Here is a 20,382-nt window from a genome sequence, read left to right on the forward strand (position 1 = left end):
ATCAGCCTTGGCCTCCTAAAAGGCAGGATGGCTGGCAAGTATATGAATCTCAGTCCTGAATGCAAGTCCAGTGTCTTAAAGTTTACGTCATCTCACTCAGTGTCATTACTTGGAGGTCACAAACAAACACTTATCACAGCTATCAATTCTTTATGAAAACTGCTTGTTTTTATTTGCAAATCCAAGAACAAAGAAAATATGTTACATATCAGCACACTTTGCACAGAGAACATTAAATATGAATAAATCGTCAAACTTATTTTTTATTTTTCATGTTTTATTCTTCTTTCAGTTCTATATGCCAATTTACAAATTTTTACTAATGTGTTTCAATCGTTCAAAAACACAATTTCTCAGAATCTACTAAATAATGGTTTATTTCAGCTATTATCTCTTCATATGGTGGGATTTTCTTTTCATTAATCCACTTTTCCAGTATTCACAAAAACAACATCACGAAGTAGCCAAATCTAGAAAATTGGCAGATCATGTAGCAGCTTTTAGCACAATTTCACAATTTTGACTGTGGTGCCTTCAGACATGTGGGAAGGTGCATTACTCTGCTGAAATAAAATCCTTTGCTTAGTAAAACTGGGTAATTTTTTCTTCAACTTGTAGAGAAATTTGATATACAGAATTATACTATGTGTAGTAACCTTTCTGCATTTTTGATGGGGGATGGGGAAGATCTGTTTTCACCAATATGGTGGAAATCCAAAAATTACAATGTAACTGAAGATCCTGTCAATAGCTTTTCCATAGCTAGATTTTCTTCTAGAATATTACATATTTGTTATTTTATATGTTGTTATCTTGCATATCTATAGTCAGCAGCTGCCCAATAGGATATAAAAACACTTGCCTTTCCCCAAAGGCTCCTCTCATGTACATGTTACACACACACACACACACACACACACACTCTGCACACATCTCCTCTTCCCCCTCCCTGTGTCGACTTCTACTTACCCCATCTCTGTATCCATCTCATTCTCCCACCACTATTTATCTATCTCACCTTCCCCACTCTGTTTATCGAACTTCTCCTCTCCCTTCTTCCTTTTCCACCTGTCCACTATCCCACTATCTCTTTACACCTTCCTCGTGGCTCCTGCATCTGCCCCCCCCCCCCCCAGCTGTATCTCTCTGTCCATCTCCATCTCCTGCTCTCTCTGACCACCGCCACCTACACCTACACCTCCATCTGCACCTACACCTCCACACCTCTCTGATCATCTCCATCTCCATCTCCTCCTCCTCCTCCTCCTCCTCACCTCTTCTCTCTGTATGTCCCCTCCTCCCCCTCTCTCTATCAATTTTCTCCACCTCCCTCTCTCTGCCAATCTCATCCTCCCTGCTCTCCCTGTCCAGTTCACCCTCCCCTACTCGCTGTCTCCTCAGCCCAGCTCTCTCTATGCAGCTGTGCCCAGCAGCATATGTAACCCCTGCAAGACATGCCATTACTACTCGCAAAAAACCCCTTCCCCTCTCTCTATTCTTCTCTTCTTACCCCCTCTCTGTCTGTCAACCCCCATCTGTCCCTCCTCCTCCTCCTCCTCCTCCTAGCCCCTCTCTTGCTGTCCACGCTTTCCTCCTCATCTCTTTCTGTCTGTCCCCTCCTCCTCCACTTCGTACACCTCATCCTCCCATCTCTTTCATTATCAATCTCCTCCCCCCTCTTATTGCGCAGCTGCATCCATCCGCAATTGTATCCCCTGTTAGGTATGCTGATACTACACTCACATCTTTTGTGTACAGCAGCCTACTAATCAGGGGTTCATGTAGCAAGCAGCATGTGCACCAAATTTGGTTGAAATCGAACCACTGGTTTAGGAGGAAATGCTGGACACATGCACAAATACATACATAAATCCTGTTTTTTTATATATAGATTGCTAACACCCACAGACCACAGTACACGGTCAGCACCTCTCTGTGCATATGTACACAATGGAAGTCTATCACTTGTGGGTCATACTATGCAACAGAGCACACAACCAAAATCATTTTATTTTTTCTTCTGTCCTCTTGAATGATATTCAATGCAAAAAGTTCTATTTTATGAACACTCTTCTCCATTTAACCAAAGAAACAAACTTTCTGTGTACCAACTACCTTCAGATTGTCTCATCAGTGTTATGACAAAAAGATCAAATTGAATTTCTCCAAATATATAACAGTTGCTCGATATCAAAGATAAATGAAAGATGTAATGAAAACCCCCTTTAAAATTTCAGAAGTTAAATTGTTTGTAACAAATCTAGTCACTTCCATCGTTTTTAAGAAATCTCTCCATAAATACTGTACAGTTACTTTGTGTTCTATCAAGGTTCCATTAGTATAAGGACTGTTCAAAAAGTATCCTACTTTTATTTATAAAATCAATATTTATTCAGACATTATGTTTTGACACTAGTCACCTTTGGCTTCTACACATCTCTCCCAATGCTACTGCCACTGCTGGAAACATCGCTGGAAAGCCTCTTTTGGTATGGCGCGCAGCTGCTCAGTCGAATTCTGCATAATTTTTCCCTGTTCTGAAATCTGGTCCCTCTCAGAGTATTTTCGGTTTAGGGAAAAGTCAGAGGTCACTTGGTACTAGGTCAGGGGAATTGGGAGTTAGACAAAAAAGAGCCATGTTGAGGTGGTCAGAAAACTAAATTAACTAAGAACGATGAGCAGGTCAATTATCGTAGTGATGGCACCAACTTTCCGCTGCCCACCAGTGTAGCTGTTTGGTCTCACTGCTTCATGAAGTAGTAGCAGTAGTACTCCTTATTGACATTATTACTTTCTGAGGCATACTCGTGATGGACCACACCACTGGAGTAAAAAAAGATGGTCAGCATGACTTTCACACTACTGCTGACCTGCTTCGCTTTTTTTGGGTCTCGAGGATAATGGATGCTTTCACTGTGATGATTAGAACTTTGTTTCTGGGTCATACCCATAAACTCAGAACTCATCACCAGTGATCACTGTGTTAAGAAAGATGGGATTACTGTTCACAGTATCCAGAATGTTCTTGCGATCTCCAAAGTTGCTTATGCTTAGTTGTTAACAAGTTTGGCACAAGTTTTGCTGAGAGCCTCCTGAGGTCCAAATGTTCTGTTGAAGTAGAATGAATAGATCCTATACGAACTTCAGCTTCATCTGCAAATTCTCTGATCGTGATTTGTCTAGCTTTCATCACCAGATCCTTACCTGATCATGAACAACCTCATTTGTGCATACATTTTGACAGCACAGTCCACGGAGAGCAGCGGCCTGATGTTATATTTAAGTTACAATGAACAGTCAAGATCGTAATAGTATTTCTTTATTGACAGGTTTGGGCTTTTATACAAGCCACCTTCAGACTCCCTCACACCTATGGCTGGTGATGAGGGCTCCCGAGATTTCTTGTGGTATCACGATTAACGATCGTGATGCTATGAGAAATCTGATAGATTAAATTCATTTGGTTTTACTGTTCTTAAACTGGTTGCATTAGAGATTGCATCCAGTTGGTACTCGCATGTTCATTGCTGTAAGAGGTAGTTTATCTTGTAGGGAAATTGAATTAGTTGCTGCGACTTAGTATGGGCAGATGTTATACTTGACAACCTACCTTCGATATGCTGGCAAAATTACATGTTTAAATTTGGTAGTAAGCATAAAACATCATCCAATATTGCACTAAATGGTTGCTGAGATAATTATTTTGAACGAGAAGTTCAGGACCCCACTCAAAGTGTAAGCAGTCGCAATAACATACTAGACCTTTTAAACAAATATTCCTCAGTAAATAGGAAGCCTAACAACGGATATAGGGACTAGTGACCACAATGTCGTCGTAGCACGACTGAACACTATAATATCCAAATTCATCAGAAGTAAAATATATCAATCTGAAATGCAGATAAAAATTCACTTGATGCCTTACTGAGAGACAGTCTCTATTCCTTCCAAACTATTTAAGCACAGATCAGATGTGGCTTAGATTCAAAGAAATACTATCAACAGCAGTTGAGAGATTTACACCAAATAAATTAATGACAGGCAGAACTGATCCCCCATGATACACAAAACACAGAAGGCTGTTGCAGATTGTGAGTTGATAATCTGTGGTGACTTCAATATTGATTTACTCACAAATAGAGCCCTGCAACATACTTTAATTTAAAGGCCGAAGTAAAATCTGCTACTCAAGTAACAGGAACTTGCCAAACAGCTCTAGATCAATTTCTACTCAAGAAGAGTTCACACACACTTCACTACAAATTTTCAATGCATGTTTTAGTGACCATCTTGCTATAATATCAAGCATAAAAGTAAAAGGCAGTATTATTAACAACAAATCTTTAAGAACCTCATGAAGAAGTTATAATCAGGATAAAGTAAACTACTTCAACAGCTTATTACAGAAAGAAAAACAGTCAGAAGTGTAAAAAAAGATGATATAAATGAGAATTCAACATTTTTATTGATACATTAACCCATTTCTTTCAAATTGAATTTCCACTGAAAACTGTAACCATACAGGGGAACTCTAGAAAAAACAGCTGGACGACAAGGGGAATAAGGGTTTCATGCCAGAAGAAAAAGACTACTGCATGAAATTTGTAACTAAAAAAATTCCACACCTGAATTATGTGCATAATATAAAAAAAGACTCCAAAATATTAATAAAAGCAATAAAATCACCAAAAATAATGCATAATAATGAATACATTTATAATTCAGCTAATAAATCAAAGGCTGTGAGGAGTATTACAAAAAAAGAATCTGAAGAATACAGACAATCTTGCAAAAATATAACACTATCACAAAATATAAAAAAGTAACAAACCCCTTAGAAGTAGCCGACGCTTTTAACAATTTTTTCACAGGTGTTGCTGATAACATGTTACAATCAGACTTACATAAGAGCAACAAGACACATGAATATAAAAAGTGCATGTAGAGGATCAATATACTTCAGTTCTGTTTCAGAAGATGAAGTAGCTACAGCAATGAAAGGACTAAAAAATTCCAACTCTTCAGGCATTGATGGTGTACCTGTGACAATATTAATGAAGAGTGTATCAAACCCAATTAAAATACTCACACACTTATGTGACTGCTCACTTCAGGCACTCACTTTCCCTGATGTATTGAAAACATCAAAAGTTATTCCTGTATATAAAAGAGGTGAGAAGGATAATGTAAATAACTACAGACTCATCACAATTTCCTCTTGCATCTCAAAAGTATTAGAAAAAGTTGTGTATGACAAATTTATAAAATTTATAAATAAAAACAACATCCTATGTAATGAACAACAACGACAACTGCTATTTATGAGTGCCTCAATTCCAGTCGAAACCTGATGGACAAAAAACAGCAGTCAATAGGAGTATTTATTGACCTGTCAAAAGTTTTTGACATGGTGGATCATAAAATTCTGCTATCAGAGCTTGAAAGATATGGTATTCGAGACTGGATCAGTTTCTCAACAACAGTAGTTTTTGTTTATGAACCCTGGGACTATTTTCCTTGACACAAATAAAATCCTTCTTTCCGAACAAACTGCAGCTTATGTCTTCCCTGTTGTAGAATTCTATAACATGATTCACAACATGTTCACCCACAACACATTAAGGTCTTTGATTAGGATTTGTTAAGATACCACATTATTTGACCAACTGTTTTGCTTTTTTCACTAAATAGCTTGAAGTTCCAAATTTGTTTTCAAACTATCAAATGCTACTGCTGTATCCTGCTCCTAGCGCGTGAGAGTGAGGGTGTGCTGATTGTGGCCTCACCATGCGTGTGTACTTAAATCAACCACCAGCTGTATCAGGGTGAGCCAGCCATTAGAGGCCACCTGTAAAAAGCATGCACATGGCACAGTCTCTGTTGCAGCATCTACCAGTGACTTGTGCCTACATACATGCGGAGCAGCACTGACTCACTCTCACTATGTTCTTATAATTTGTACTGTGGTCATCAGTTGTTCTGTGCTTCACTTATGTCGCACCTTTTGTATGATTCTTTTGTTTTGTTACATGTGGAGTCATGACAGGCTTATTTCCATTATTGTTCAGAGGTTTATGAATAAAGCCATATTTGTGTTACTTGGATCTGTTTTCTGTATTACTCGGTTACTACATGACTAGTGCAAGTCACCCGTAGGCGGCATGGCGGAGACCATTCTGTGTGCACGGTTCCCACAGGTAGCCTCTAGTGGCCGGCCCACACCGACACAGTTTTCGATCGATTTAAAAGTCTACACACACAATGAAATTACACTTAATATACGTAAAACTTATGAAACCATGAACTGTTTGCACTGCTGCCATCCACGGCTCAGTTTATGTTGGAGTCTCCCAATTATGTGTTGCTGCTAGGGTCCTCGTCAATGGCAGCGCATGAAAGGCAATTTGCAATACATCGTCGCACCTCTGATATTCTTCCTCCAACTCTTGCACCATTCTGCAGTAGCCTTTGTTTGAAGAGACTCACCAAAATATCACATCTAGTCAACCAACTGGCTAAAAGCAAACTAAATTGCACAGGTCCACCTCCTGCACGTTATTGTCACACATGATCAGACTTTTCTGCTCACACTATTTTCATCACCTTAGGGTCTTATTTATTCAGTGGGTTTCTTTTTTATCTGCCTGCACTCACATGGTGCATTAGCCAACACAATTAATGATCAGTGGAAAGTTAGGAAGCACCTTTTTGTGAAATCATTTTTCAAAATTAGCAGAGTTCATCTGCCCATGATAATCATTCAGTGATGATTTAGCCAAAACTGGAGCTGTTCTTCCTTGAAAAATCATTTTTGAGGCATCACTTCCTATTATAAGCCTTCTGCGGGACTTCTCCACGCTGTCATGCCCACCGCACCTGTCTGTTAGCAATTTCCACATGTAAGCCTTATCAGTACAGGTTGTGACATAGCACATTGATTCTTCTTCCCGTCTGTTATGTCATTTCTACATCCATAAAAAAACATTTTTAAATACATTTATCTATTGTATGTAAAGCTTAGATAAAAATCTCAAGTTCTTATTTAGACTGAATTTCACTGGAATTTGTTATTAATATTATTAATTTGGATGTTCTTATTCTACTGGTATAATTATTTTTCATTAGGGCACCATTGATTAAAAGTTGTGGTTAATTAAATTAATTCACTACATGCAAAAACCCATGAGCTAACACATATATTTTAGAAAGGTGACATGTCATTTGAAAGTTAAGCATTACAACTTCCCAGTACTGGAATACATTACTTAACATATTTTTAATGACCTAAAACTAATTATCTTCAATAATAATTGAGACTTGAAGTTCATAAGCAACCCTACTTTCCATTGCAGATTTCATAATAATCACTGTTAGGTTCTGAACTTTGACTATCTACCTTTGTTAGGTTAATTTTTCTGTATAAAATGACTAGCACTGATTGATTAACTCACTAATTAATAATTTCATGTAATTCACTCTGATTTGCAATATGGTGCACATAAATATAAGCAATGGGATACTGGCCAACAACATTTTCTGTAAATCAAAATCATATTAGTTCTTGAGGTTCATCAAAAACAGTAAAATCCAGCCTATCTGAATTTCAAAGCATTAAGCAGTTTTCAAAATAACAGTTTGTTCCCACGCCAGTCTTTGTAAGACCTTGTCAGTGATGAAAAAGTCACTCCACAGTTTGAAAATAGATGAGTAACATCTATGTTTGAGCATACTCTCAGTGTTGGTTCATGTCAGAAATATATTTGTTCTATACATGAAAATTTGTGCAACAGTCACCGCAAAACTCAGGAACTCTAATGTTTAAACACTTTCAAGTAAATTTTGTAACCTAAATTAATGGACAGCTTCAATGAACTGTGTTGTGATTAACATGGTGTGGAATACCATTGTCAAGGAACTGAGTTATAGTTGAATGTGGTGAATCTGAATTTGGACTAACTTAACTGAGTTGCTACAGTGTAGTACTCTAATAAATTATCACGGAACAGTGATTAGTACACACTGACAATTTCGTACAAATGTGAGCTGTCTATTTTGTGCCACAAAAGAACAGTCAACTTCGCCACTGTAATTGTGGGTACAGGTTTTGGATAGTTGTACTAGTAATTGTTCATAGTGTAAAAACTGGTAACGGCAATGTGTGTGTGTGTGTGTGTGTGTGTGTGTGTGTGTGTGTGTGTGTGTGTGGTTTGATGTCATTCATTTTTTAGCAAACAACATTCCATATTCATTTAAACTTTCAGTTTTGAGGCAATCAATACTGGCACTACCGAGGACAAGAGTACAAAATTAAGATCAGTTCTGTCGCAAGGTGTCATCTAAATAGTTGGTTGCACACAAGCAGGTTTTAGCTATAGGCAATGGGTGTTTCTGATGAATTCTGGGAAATCTGCACATCCTATCTTTGTGTTTGTGGAGACACGACCTTCTGATCGTTATCTGTAGTTCTCTGAAACAGTGATCCTGCCGCCTAAGCTTAGCGCACAAGAGTGGAATTCTGCAACAGACCATGTTCACGAAGTCCAACAGTTATCTGGTGGTTTTCATGTGGCAACAAATTTTAAATGCTTCAAGTATGGGGAAAGAGTGAACCAATGGCCACATCAAAATATCCACAGAAATAGCCATATACTAACACATCACAGCTAAAATTGGTGTTGCGGTGAAAATCTAGATGTCATGTAAATTAAAAACTATAATTTATCTGTATTCCACACCTGCAGTTGGTGCATTTCACCCTATTACATGTTTGTGTGATATTCCACACTCAAATATGCATTTTAATTCATTTTTAATCACTCAGCATTTAATGTGAACATCTCATGATGACTTGTCCACTTCTGTGGCTTAGTAGTCAATGTGGCTAGCTGCCATGTGGAGGACCCGGGTTCTAGAGGTGCCACTAGACTGAGGAGTAGTGGCACCAGGTCTGTTAAGCCAACAATGACCAGGAACTTCCCCTCCATACCGCACCCACATGATGGCACTGACTGATGACTGACGCTGCAGTCAGTCAGTCCCAGCTGACCAGTCTGTGTCCAGAACTGCAATGCGATTATCCTATGTTGACTAAAGGAATGAAGAATCCAACCACTACAACTTTCACAGAAATATTTGTATCTAATAGATATATTTGTATCTATTCATCTCTCCATTTCAGCTTCACTTGTTAATACTGGGACACATTCATGTACTTTTATTTCAGCTATAATCTTCGGAGATGTATCAATATGCAGACACATTTGGCAGGCATAACCAATATAATTCGTTAAGTAACCTAGCTGCATATGAAATCTAACAATGTAGCACCAAATATTTTCTATGATAATAGTTTTTGTTATCATGGGGGCATCACAAGAGTTTGAGAGCTTAAAGAATCTGACTGGAAACATAAAAATCCTGATTGTTGATGCTTAGGCTTACACTAATTTGCGATTTAAAGCACCAGAAATGTACATTTTTTGAAACCTTTGTTCAGTAAACTGCTTATCTGCTTGCGTACCCATTTTTTTTTTAATCTTATTACAAATGGTGATTCTACCATGGGCAATTTTAGACTGTCTTCATTTTCAGTTTCTCAATCAATGTGCATCAAACATGAAGCTATATTTTTCATTCTTGCAATCAGATGACCCCTTTATCACATGAATGATCAATACAAAGTAGAAAATTATGTGAGGAAAACTTGGTCCTGCAGATAGAAAATACCTCACATGTTGTTATTTGTTTTCGCTTCATACAATATGTACATTTAATTTTATCTTAATTACATGTGACTCAAAAACAGCATACAGTAATACAAGTTTTCACCAAGGACAACTTATAGCAATCTTCTTCTTCTTCTTCCTTCTCATTCCTACCACCCACAGAAGCTGTGACCCATACATTTCAACAGAATCTCAACATCATGCACCAAAGTAAAATCAAATTAAGATTACCAAATACAGTTTTGGGCCCCACTCCTCTCAATCACAATTTTGGAGTTCAAATCCCATGAAAATAAAATAAAAACAATAGAGAGAAGGCTGACTCATTCATTATCCACTAGTTCAAGAGAGATGAAAGCTATTGAGGAGAAAGAAAATCCAATGGTATTGCAAGAAATTTTTGTATCTAAAATTCCAGAGAAGTTAAAAAAAATACTGCTGATGAAAATGTAGCTGACTTTGCCACAAACAGTGGTTAATTTGTCTGTAATTTAGAAGATAAATATGTAGAGAGAGAGAGAGAGAGAGAGAGAGAGAGAGAGAGAGAGAAAGAGAGAGTTGCAAGTAGGACCCACACTCTGATTCCCAACAAATTTACTTATGTATAGATGATGATAACGATGACAAAAATTTTGTGTGACTCAATGGCCTGGTGAAAGTCTTTCTATTGGACACCACTTTGGTGAGTTACATGGCCTAACCTATCACAGTTATCCAACCAGGGAAAGGGGACCTGTAGTTTAACATGGAATCTGAACTACACAGTGTTTCTGGTGACTCTTCACAGCCTTAAGAGGGGAAGGCTAGATTGAAACAAAGACTGAGAAGTATGTGGTCTGACTGAGATTCTATCCCATGACCTCTCTGTTTCTGGACAAGCATTTTAGTGTTAGACCACCAGGCCTGACATGTACATTAATAGTTCATCTATAGGTTTTGCTGAGTGAGTTTGCAAGTATCAAAATATGGGACATACATGACTGTATCTTTTGACTACATTGACTTACAAACTTAAATTTTCACACCACCAAGTGACTGCAGACCTTAGAGTATGTGGCATAAATTTCAAGTTGATACCCCTGACCGCTTCTGAGAAATAGGTGTCTTAACTATCAGATAGGCAGATGGACAACAAAGTGATCCTGTAAGGATTCCATTTTTTTGAATGTGGTATGGAACCCTAAAAAAGAGGAAAAAGAAAATGAAGTGTTCAAAGAAAGAAAGGAAGACAAGCATAATTAGCAGTCTACATATTCCATAAAATATATTCCCACAAAGTTTTTTATTCTTTTTTTAAATATATAAGTATTAATTTTTATCAGAATATGCACTAAAAATAAGTCTTAAAGGACTGCTTTATTTACTACTCACGTCATAAACAGAACTTCCACCAATCACCCACACAGTTTCTACATCTTGCCTATTGTGCAAATCTTTGATGGCATCTTCAAGGCTGGTATGAACTATTACTTCTTCACCAAGTGACCTGAAACGTGAATCACCGACATTAACAGACGTTTCATTCTTCTACCTGATATACCAAAGTATTAAACTGTAGTGGTAAAGTACAGAATCAGACATAGTAGAATTCACAGAAGTGGTGCTTCATGCTCTTGACAAGTAAGAGTGAGTCAGAGGCATACTGTTATATCTTTCTAATGCTTTTGTTACAGTTGACCATATGATTCTACTAAATAAACTATAATCATTTGGAATAACAGGTGTACCTAAAGACTGGTTCTGATCATACCTAGCAGATAAGGTACAAAGAGTAGAGGCAACACACATCTAAAATAAGGCAAAGCCTTTAGTGAAACGCTTACTAGGACCAATACTGTTCCTGATATGTATCAATAACTTTCTCAATAGTTGTAGTCATGGAGAAAAAGATTCTCTTTACTGATGAGATCATCAACATTTGTAGTCATTGAGAAAAGAAGAAAGATCCTTGCAGTGAAAGTAAATTAAACCTTCATAGAAATTTACAACTGGTCAATACACAATAACATTACATTGAACATAAAGAAAACAAAGGACATGAACTGAAGAGGGAAAATGAAACTGTTCAATTAAATAGAGATGGAACCTCTGAATGTCATACCCTTAGATAAAAGACAGATCCTGTAAACAATGTAGAAAGTTAATCAGATTCGAGCTTTATGAAGTGAACTCCTTAGACAGTGAAGGAGTGAACAAGATAACAGAATCAATGAAGCAACATTCTCATACAGTAACGACTAAATAAGGCGATAAAATTAATGAAGCAAGGTCCTTAGGCAATAACTGTGAGACAGAAAGCACAAGGAGGGCTATGCGTGAAGCGTTCAGTGAATTCGAAAGTAAAATTCTATGTACCGACTTGACAGGAAATCCTAGGAAGTTCTGGTCTTACGTTAAATCAGTAAGTGGCTCGAAACAGCATATCCAGACACTCCGGGATGATGATGGCATTGAAAGAGAGGATGACACGCGTAAAGCTGAAATACTAAACACCTTTTTCCAAAGCTGTTTCACAGAGGAAGACCGCACTGCAGTTCCTTCTCTAAATCCTCGCACAAACGAAAAAATGGCTGACATCGAAATAAGTGTCCAAGGAATAGAAAAGCAACTGGAATCACTCAACAGAGGAAAGTCCACTGGACCTGACGGGATACCAATTCGATTCTACACAGAGTACACGAAAGAACTTGCCCCCCTTCTAACAGCCGTGTACCGCAAGTCTCTAGAGGAACGGAGGGTTCCAAATGATTGGAAATGAACATAGGTAGTCCCAGTCTTCAAGAAGGGTTGTCGAGCAGATGCGCAAAACTATAGACCTATATCTCTGACGTCGATCTGTTGTATTATTTTAGAACATGTTTTTTGCTCGAGTATCATGTCATTTCTGGAAACCCAGAATCTACTATGTATGAATCAACATGGATTCCGGAAACAGCGATCGTGTGAGACCCAACTCGCTTTATTTGTTCATGAGACCCAGAAAATATTAGATACAGGCTCCCAGGTAGATGCTATTTTTCTTGACTTCCAGAAGGCGTTCGATACAGTTCCGCACTGTCGCCTGATAAAGTAAGAGCCTACGGAATATCAGACCAGCTGTGTGGCTGGATTGAAGAGTTTTTAGCAAACAGAACACAGCATGTTGTTATCAATGGAGAGACGTCTACAGACGTTAAGGTAACCTCTGGCGTGCCACAGGGGAGTGTTATGGGACCATTGCTTTTCACAATATATATAAATGACCTAGTAGATAGTGTCGGAAGTTGCATGCGGCTTTTCGCGGATGATGCTGTAGTATACAGAGAAGTTGCAGCATTAGAAAATTGTAGCGAAATGCAGGAAGATCTGCAGCGGATAGGCACTTGGTGCAGGGAGTGGCAACTGTCCCTTAACACAGACAAATGTAATGTATTGCGAATACATAGAAAGAAGGATCCTTTATTGTATGATTATATGATAGCGGAACAAACACTGGTAGCAATTACTTCTGTAAAATATCTGGGAGTATGCGTGCGGAACGATTTGAAGTGGAATGATCATATAAAATTAATTGTTGGTAAGGCAGGTACCAGGTTGAGATTCATTGGGAGAGTAGTTAGAAAATGTAGTCCATCAACAAAGGAGGTGGCTCACAAAACACTCACTCGACCTATACTTGAGTATTGCTCATCAGTGTGGGATCCGTACCAGATCGGGTTGACGGAGGAGATAGAGAAGATCCAAAGAAGAGCAGCGCGTTTCGTCACAGGGTTATTTGGTAACCGTGATAGCGTTACGGAGATGTTTAATAAACTCAAGTGGCAGACTCTGCAAGAGAGGCGCTCTGCATCGCGGTGTAGCTTGCTCGCCAGGTTTCGAGAGGGTGCGTTTCTGGATGAGGTATAGAATATATTGCTTCCCCCTACTTATACCTCCCGAGGAGATCACGAATGTAAAATTAGAGAGATTAGAGCGCGCACGGAGGCTTTCAGACAGTTGTTCTTCTCGCGAACCATACGCGACAGGAACAGGAAAGGGAGGTAATGACAGTGGCACGTAAAGTGCCCTCCGCCAAACACCGTTGGGTGGCTTGCGGAGTATAAATGTAGATGTAGATGTAGATTGTAAGTGAGAGAGAGAGGGGGCTTGTTGTGGGGACTACGCTATGTCATGAGAAGCCAATGAAAAGTTTATGACGTATTCTGTAGCCCTACAGGAAATGACTTCCTAGTCCCTCCACACAACCTCCAAAAGGTTCCTCAAGAATACCAAGTCACGTCAGCTAGTAAGACCATGTGAAGCCTTTGATACTTTGTCATGCTAGAGGCTGGCAGGGACGAAGGGGCAGGGAAACAAAACAAGACATTCATTCATTTTCTTCAAGTGAAACCAGTCTGTGGGAGCAACCAAATGAAAACATTCAACACCACTGCAGCTTTGCATATTGACTGAATTACTCATTCTTTCTTTTCAAGTGAAAGCTGTCAGTAGTTTTTCTGTTGGTTGAACCATTTATTTATTCATTCTGTCCACTGAAACAATTGTTTACTGTATCAATAACTTTTTCAATAGTTGTAGTCATGGAGAAAAAGATTCTCTTTACTGATGAGATGATCAACATTTGTAGTCATTGAGAAAAGAAAAAAGATCCTTGCAGAGAAAGTAAATTAAACCTTCATAGAGATTTACAACTGGTCAATACACAATAACATTACATTGAACATAAAGAAAACAAAGGAAATGTAGTACTGGCAGAAGTTAGCACTAGACCTGCATATCTCATGGGGTATGCCGAAGTTAAAATAAGCATTATACATTTTCATCTAATTATGTACCACATCAAGTAACTTCCCTTTTCTTCATTTTTAAAACTGATTCATATTATAGTGTTGTGGATTAAAATGTTATAGGTGTCATTACACATAACTAATTAAGCTGATGTATCACTGGGGTAGGCCTGCCATCACTTAAATTGCTGGCCCCCAGACAAAAACTTTGAAAACCCCAGACATCTGGGTCAAATCAGATTATTTCCTCAGAAACACACAGTCTATAGGCGATAAGTTGGCCAATGGCCACGATATGCTGTGCGAAGCGCAGACATTAGAGGGGGAATGTTTCCTAGCTCACGCGTTTCAGTGCTGACAAAACCAGCGGGTGTGCACCTCCTACCGATCAGCAGATGCTAAATTACACACGAGAGTAACAAGAGTTTGTGAAAGCGCATTATAGAGACATTAATGTTCAAATGTAGTACGCATTTGCAGTAACGCATATGAACATAATTTGCATCAGTTTTAATACAGCTCAGTGAATCGAAGGCAAATGTCATTTAAAATATTCAGTTGTCTGGTGGGCAGGGTGATGACACAGTGCATGTGATTATGAATTGTCTGCAGTTTCCCATTATGACAATAAAGAAGTGTGAAAAATACAGGGTGTTCCAAAATGATCTTTACAGCTTTGATCACATATACTTCAGAAATGGAGTGGGGTAGAAACAAGCAGTCTGTGGTATAATGTTCATATAAACCTAAGGTTCTGGTAGCCACATGCTGTAAAATTTCTTCAGTGTGTCTGGTTTCTTCAACAGTATATGAAAACATTCAACTCATGTTTCATTATAATTTATTCTGGTCACTAACATTCACTGCTCCATACATTGGGAAAATATCCTTTCAGTAGCAGTGTACTGATAAAGGTGAAAAGAAGATCTAATTTGTAATAAATTGTTTTGTAAATCCATAGCAACTAGGTGTCCCGAGTTCCTTTTGGAAAACCAAAATGGGGGAATACACAGCTAGAAAAATCATGACTCACAAAAAAAAGGGAGGGTGGAGGGGAGGGGAAGGGCACAAATAGTCACCTTAAATGTGAGCGTCATCTGTAGCATACATGATATCAAGTGACATTCCAGTTCCATGCCCGGCCAGCATGTCCTTGTTAACGTGTGCTGTTAGGTGTACGTGAACATTGTGCAGCAAACTGTACCTTCCTACCTACTTCCCTTTCTGAAGTATATGTGACTGAATCTGTAAAGATCATTTTGGAAGATCCTATACATGTATAGGAGAGTGTCTGTGTAATTGCTTCTGCATTTTTTAATGTACTAAAATGAAGAAAGTACCTTCAGCCCAGTACTAATCTGATGAATTTTAGCTATAGTGTATTACTGTATATTCCTAATCAATCGAATTTTCCCAGACACAAAAAAAAGGTCTGTGTAAAAATCCCTCCAGTACACCTCTGCATGCTCTTAACACGACGATAAATCTGGAGAAACACAATGTCCCAAAATTATAACTTTGCCATAAGCGAATTAACTGAAATATATTTGTGCTCACAATAACATTGAGCGAGTATGCCCATGTTTATTTGAACATGGGTACAAGATGTTAAATGAAATTAAACTGAGCAGTTTTAAGGCATTATTTTAAAAATATGTCTGATTGCTGTGTGCCAGAATTTGGAAGGCCAGATCTGTCTTGGTTAGATTCCCCGGCACTTGGAATCGCTTTTTCGAGCTAGGCTGAGTGCAGTTTTTTACAGGGTTTCTCCAGACTCGTCTAGAGGAATGCTGAGCTGATCAAACATGTTAGCCTCATTTACACAATGGACAAACACTTCCAATACGTAAAACATATATACATATTAACACTATTCTGCAGGCACATTTCAACACACATAAGACTACCTGTAGAGGTAACGTCGGGTTGCATCGTCAAGGTTATTGAGTTTTGATTGCTGTAAGAAGTTTGCAAAGTTTGAAATTTATAAATGTGTTTTGTTCATTTGTACTGCTTAAATGGCAACAAATGATACTGCAAGTGAATCTGATGTACGAAAACCCTGATGGAAACAAAGAAGCCTTAACTACTACATGAATCAGAGTAACATATATGTAACATATATGTAACATATATGAATGGGAGAAATCATATGACTGAGAAAGACATGATCCTCAAGATAAATTCAATGTGATATACAATATCAAAATGATTATATTATGAAACTATATCAAGCAAAGAAATTCAAAGGAAACTAGCAAATGATGACACTTATTTTTTGTGAAAAATACTCCCCACAAGTGGTGGTAAATGTTTGCAATGCAACTGAACAAGATACCAATTTTTAAAAAAACTTTATTGTATGTGGTTTATGTTCATGTCACCTCAGCATTTACTGAAAAAGGATTATAAATGTTGGGTACCGACTTATCATAGGCACCTTCAGCGTTGGGCGGGAGCATTTGCATGCTCCGATGATACCGAGAGCTGTGCCGGCAGTAGCGTAGCCACTGGCAGGGTCACCCAAGCCAGATTGATCTCGGCAGAGGAGACAAAGTGTGTCCTACAACATAGGGTTGGGGGCTCTATAGGCATAGGGAAGCCAACCCTCCTCAGGGAATGAACCCTAAAAAAATCCAGGTCCTCATTATTTGGTCGGAATCAAATTCAGACAGAGGAAAGCGACAGACCAAGAAAGCTATCACGCCAAGGTTAGATGATACCAAAGTTAAAAAATGATGAAAATACAGTACAACAGTATAAAACTATCTTGACAAACAGACTTAATGAAGCTGAAGAGCAAACAGGAGAGGATATTGAAGAAAAATGGGAAATGGTTAAAGGAATAATACATGACACAGCTGTAACTGTACTGGGCAGAAAGAAGCAATTGAGAACCCAGAGCTGGTTTGATAAGTACTGTAGGAGGAAGATAGAAGAAAGAAATGAGGCAAGAAAAAGAATGCTTCAGAGGAGAACTTGCTCAAGAAACAAGGAAATTCTATATGAGGGTTAAAGATATAAGGAAAGGATTCAAACCCACAGCAGTTTTCTGTAGAGATAAGGAGGAAAATATGATTGGAGGAAATGAGCAGATTTTAGACAGATGGGTGGAGTATTTTAGTGAACTACTGAATGCAGAATCAGAAAACGAAGGAGGCATTGATGCCGGTATGCCAGAAGAGGTGGAGCAGGAAGTAAACAGAGATGAAGAGCACCAGGAGTCAGTAGCAGAACCCACACTGGAAGAAGTTAAAGTTAGTATCAAGACTCTTAAAAACAATAAAGCTCTGGGAGGAGACAATATTACAGCAGAAATGATAAAATATGGTGGAGAAAAACTAGTAAGGGTTTTGCATGAGATTATAGTGGAAATATGACGGAAAGAAAATATGCCGAAACAGAAGGGTACAGCTATACTCTTCCCCATACACAAGAAACATGACAAAGCTGACTGCAGGAATTATATGGGAATTGCACTACTCTGTATAGTATATAAAGTATTAGGAAAAATCATGGCTGGGCGGTTAAGAACATACGTAGAAGAATATCTAGGAGACTATCAGTGTGGTTTCAGAATTAACAGATCCACTATAGACCAGATTTTCACTACCAGACAGATCTTTGAAAAATGTTATGATTACATCACCGATGTCCACGAGCTGTTCATCGACTTCAAACAAGATTACCATAGTATCAAAAGGGATTAACTTTGGAAGGCAATGTAAAAGGCAGGAGTCCTTAACAAACTGATAAGATTGGTTCATATGACTTTGAAAGAACAGAATGCAAAGTAAAGATCAAGAGCACTTTATCAAAGGCATTTGAAGTTAACCAAGGACTGCGGCAGGGTGATGTGCTCTCCACTATTCTGTTTAATGTCACCTTGGCCAGTGTAATGCAAAAGACACAAAGCAACAACCCTGGGGGAACACTGTTTAATAGAATGGCTCAGGAGCTTGCATATGCAGATGATATTGATTTGTTATCCAGGAGCAAAAAGGATCTTGAAGAAACGCTCAAAAAAGTAGAAAGATATGGTGCGGAGATGGGGCTGACCATTAATCAGTCAAAGAGCAAGTATATGTTAACATCTAGGAAAAGATATAGTGAAGGAGAAAGAAACATGACTTTGAACGGAAAAGAATATGAATGCTGTGAAAGCTTTAAATATCTTGGGTCACTGGTAACTGAGAATAATGACATGAGAGGAGAAATACATGCAATGATTGCAGCTGGTAACAGGAGCAATTTTGCACTGGTTAAAGTGTTTAAAGCAAGCAGCCTTAGTAGGATTCTGAAGCTGACTGTATATTGTACAGTAGTTAGACTTGTGGTGGTGTATGGTTCAGAGACCTGGACTATGACACAAAACGATGAGGAGTTGTTGCTGAGATGGGAAAGGAAGATACTAAGGAAAATCTACAGGTCAGTGAATGATAGGGGTTTTTGGAGAATCAGAAATAATACAGAGATCAGAGAGTTGTACAACAAACCAGATATCGTGACTGAAATAAAGAGTAATAGGCTACATTGGTTGGGACATGTAGAGAATGGTGGAAACAGCACAGTCAAGAAAGTTTTCAAAGGAAAACCCGTTGGACATCGTATAAGGGGCAGACAAAGCACCAGATGGCTAGACAACATGGAGAACTTGAGAAGGATGGGAGAGAGAAGACGGAGAGCCATGGCAGCCAGCAGTGAAGAGTGGGCAGAGGTTGTGTGGGAGGTCAAGGCGCTACAAGGGCTGTAGCGCCAAGGAGTAGTAGTAGTAGTAGTAGTAGTAGTAGTAGTAGTAGTAGTAGTAACTGGAGGGAAGAGAGAAATAAAGCTCCAATACATTTAAATTAAAAATAATTATTTAAATAAAGAACTTTTTAATATAACACATTTTTAAAATGTATTAAAAATTTCTCCTAGCCTTAAACAGATAGTCCTGAATATTTGTGTTTGTGAATTTTTAATAACTATGACAATAATTGTACAATTTTCAACAAAAAATATGAGACACATGCAATAGTTCACCTGAGTCACTAACAGTTTCACTGCACTTTAAATGAAATGAGCTGTTATGTGATTTTCCTCAACGACCGTTACTATTATCCATCACATGCAATCTATTTTCAATTTTACAAGTATTGTCATTGCTATTAAAACTCACAAGCGAAAATTTTCAGTACTACCAGGATCTGCAGCGAATTGATGCATGGTGCAGGGAATGGCAATTGAATCTCAATGTAGACAAGCGTAATGTGCTGCGAATACATAGAAAGATAGATCCCTTATCATTTAGCTACAAATTAGGTCAGCAACTGGAAGCAGTTAATTCCATAAATTATCTGGGAGTACGCATTAGGAGTGATTTAAAATGGAATGACAGAATTACAATGTCATCGGCGAACCTCAAAGTTTTTATTTCTTCTCCATGGATTTTAATACCTACTCCGAATTTTTCTTTTGTTTCCTTTATTGCTTGCTCAATATACAGATTGAATAACATCGGGGATAGGCTACAACCCTGTCTCACTCCCTTCCCAACCGCTGCTTCCCTTTCATGCCCCTCGACTCTTATAACTGCCATCTGGATTCTGTACAAGTTGTAAATAGCCTTTCGCTCCTTGTATTTTACCCCTGCCACCTTCAGAATTTGAAAGAGAGTATTCCAATCAACATTGTCAAAAGCTTCCTCTAAGTCTACAAATGCTAGAAACGTAGATTTGCCTTTCCTTAATCTTTCTTCTAAGTTAAGTGGTAGGCTCAGTATTGCCTCACGTGTTCCAACATTTCTACGGAATCCAAACTGATCTTTCCTGTGTCGGCTTCTATCAGTTTTTTCCATTGGTCTGTAAAGAATTCGCGTTAGTATTTTGCAGCTGTGACTTATTAAACTG

At 38.3% G+C, this 20,382-nt stretch overlaps 1 protein-coding gene across 5 annotated transcripts in view; it reads right to left on the bottom strand.

The window, feature by feature from the left end:
- The window catches only part of LOC126248316 (dihydrofolate reductase-like), a 103,758-nt gene that overhangs the window by 36,626 nt on the left and 46,750 nt on the right, over nucleotides 1-20,382 (bottom strand). For all 5 annotated transcript variants that reach the window (XM_049949202.1, XM_049949200.1, XM_049949203.1 and 2 more), the window contains exon 3: nucleotides 11,097-11,211. In XM_049949202.1, the coding sequence (XP_049805159.1) occupies nucleotides 11,097-11,211 (115 nt within the window). The remainder of the gene's footprint in view (nucleotides 1-11,096; nucleotides 11,212-20,382) is intronic.

The sequence above is a fragment of the Schistocerca nitens genome, chromosome 3 (assembly GCF_023898315.1).
Source record: "Schistocerca nitens isolate TAMUIC-IGC-003100 chromosome 3, iqSchNite1.1, whole genome shotgun sequence".
In the NCBI taxonomy this organism is placed as follows: Eukaryota; Metazoa; Arthropoda; class Insecta; order Orthoptera; family Acrididae; genus Schistocerca; species Schistocerca nitens.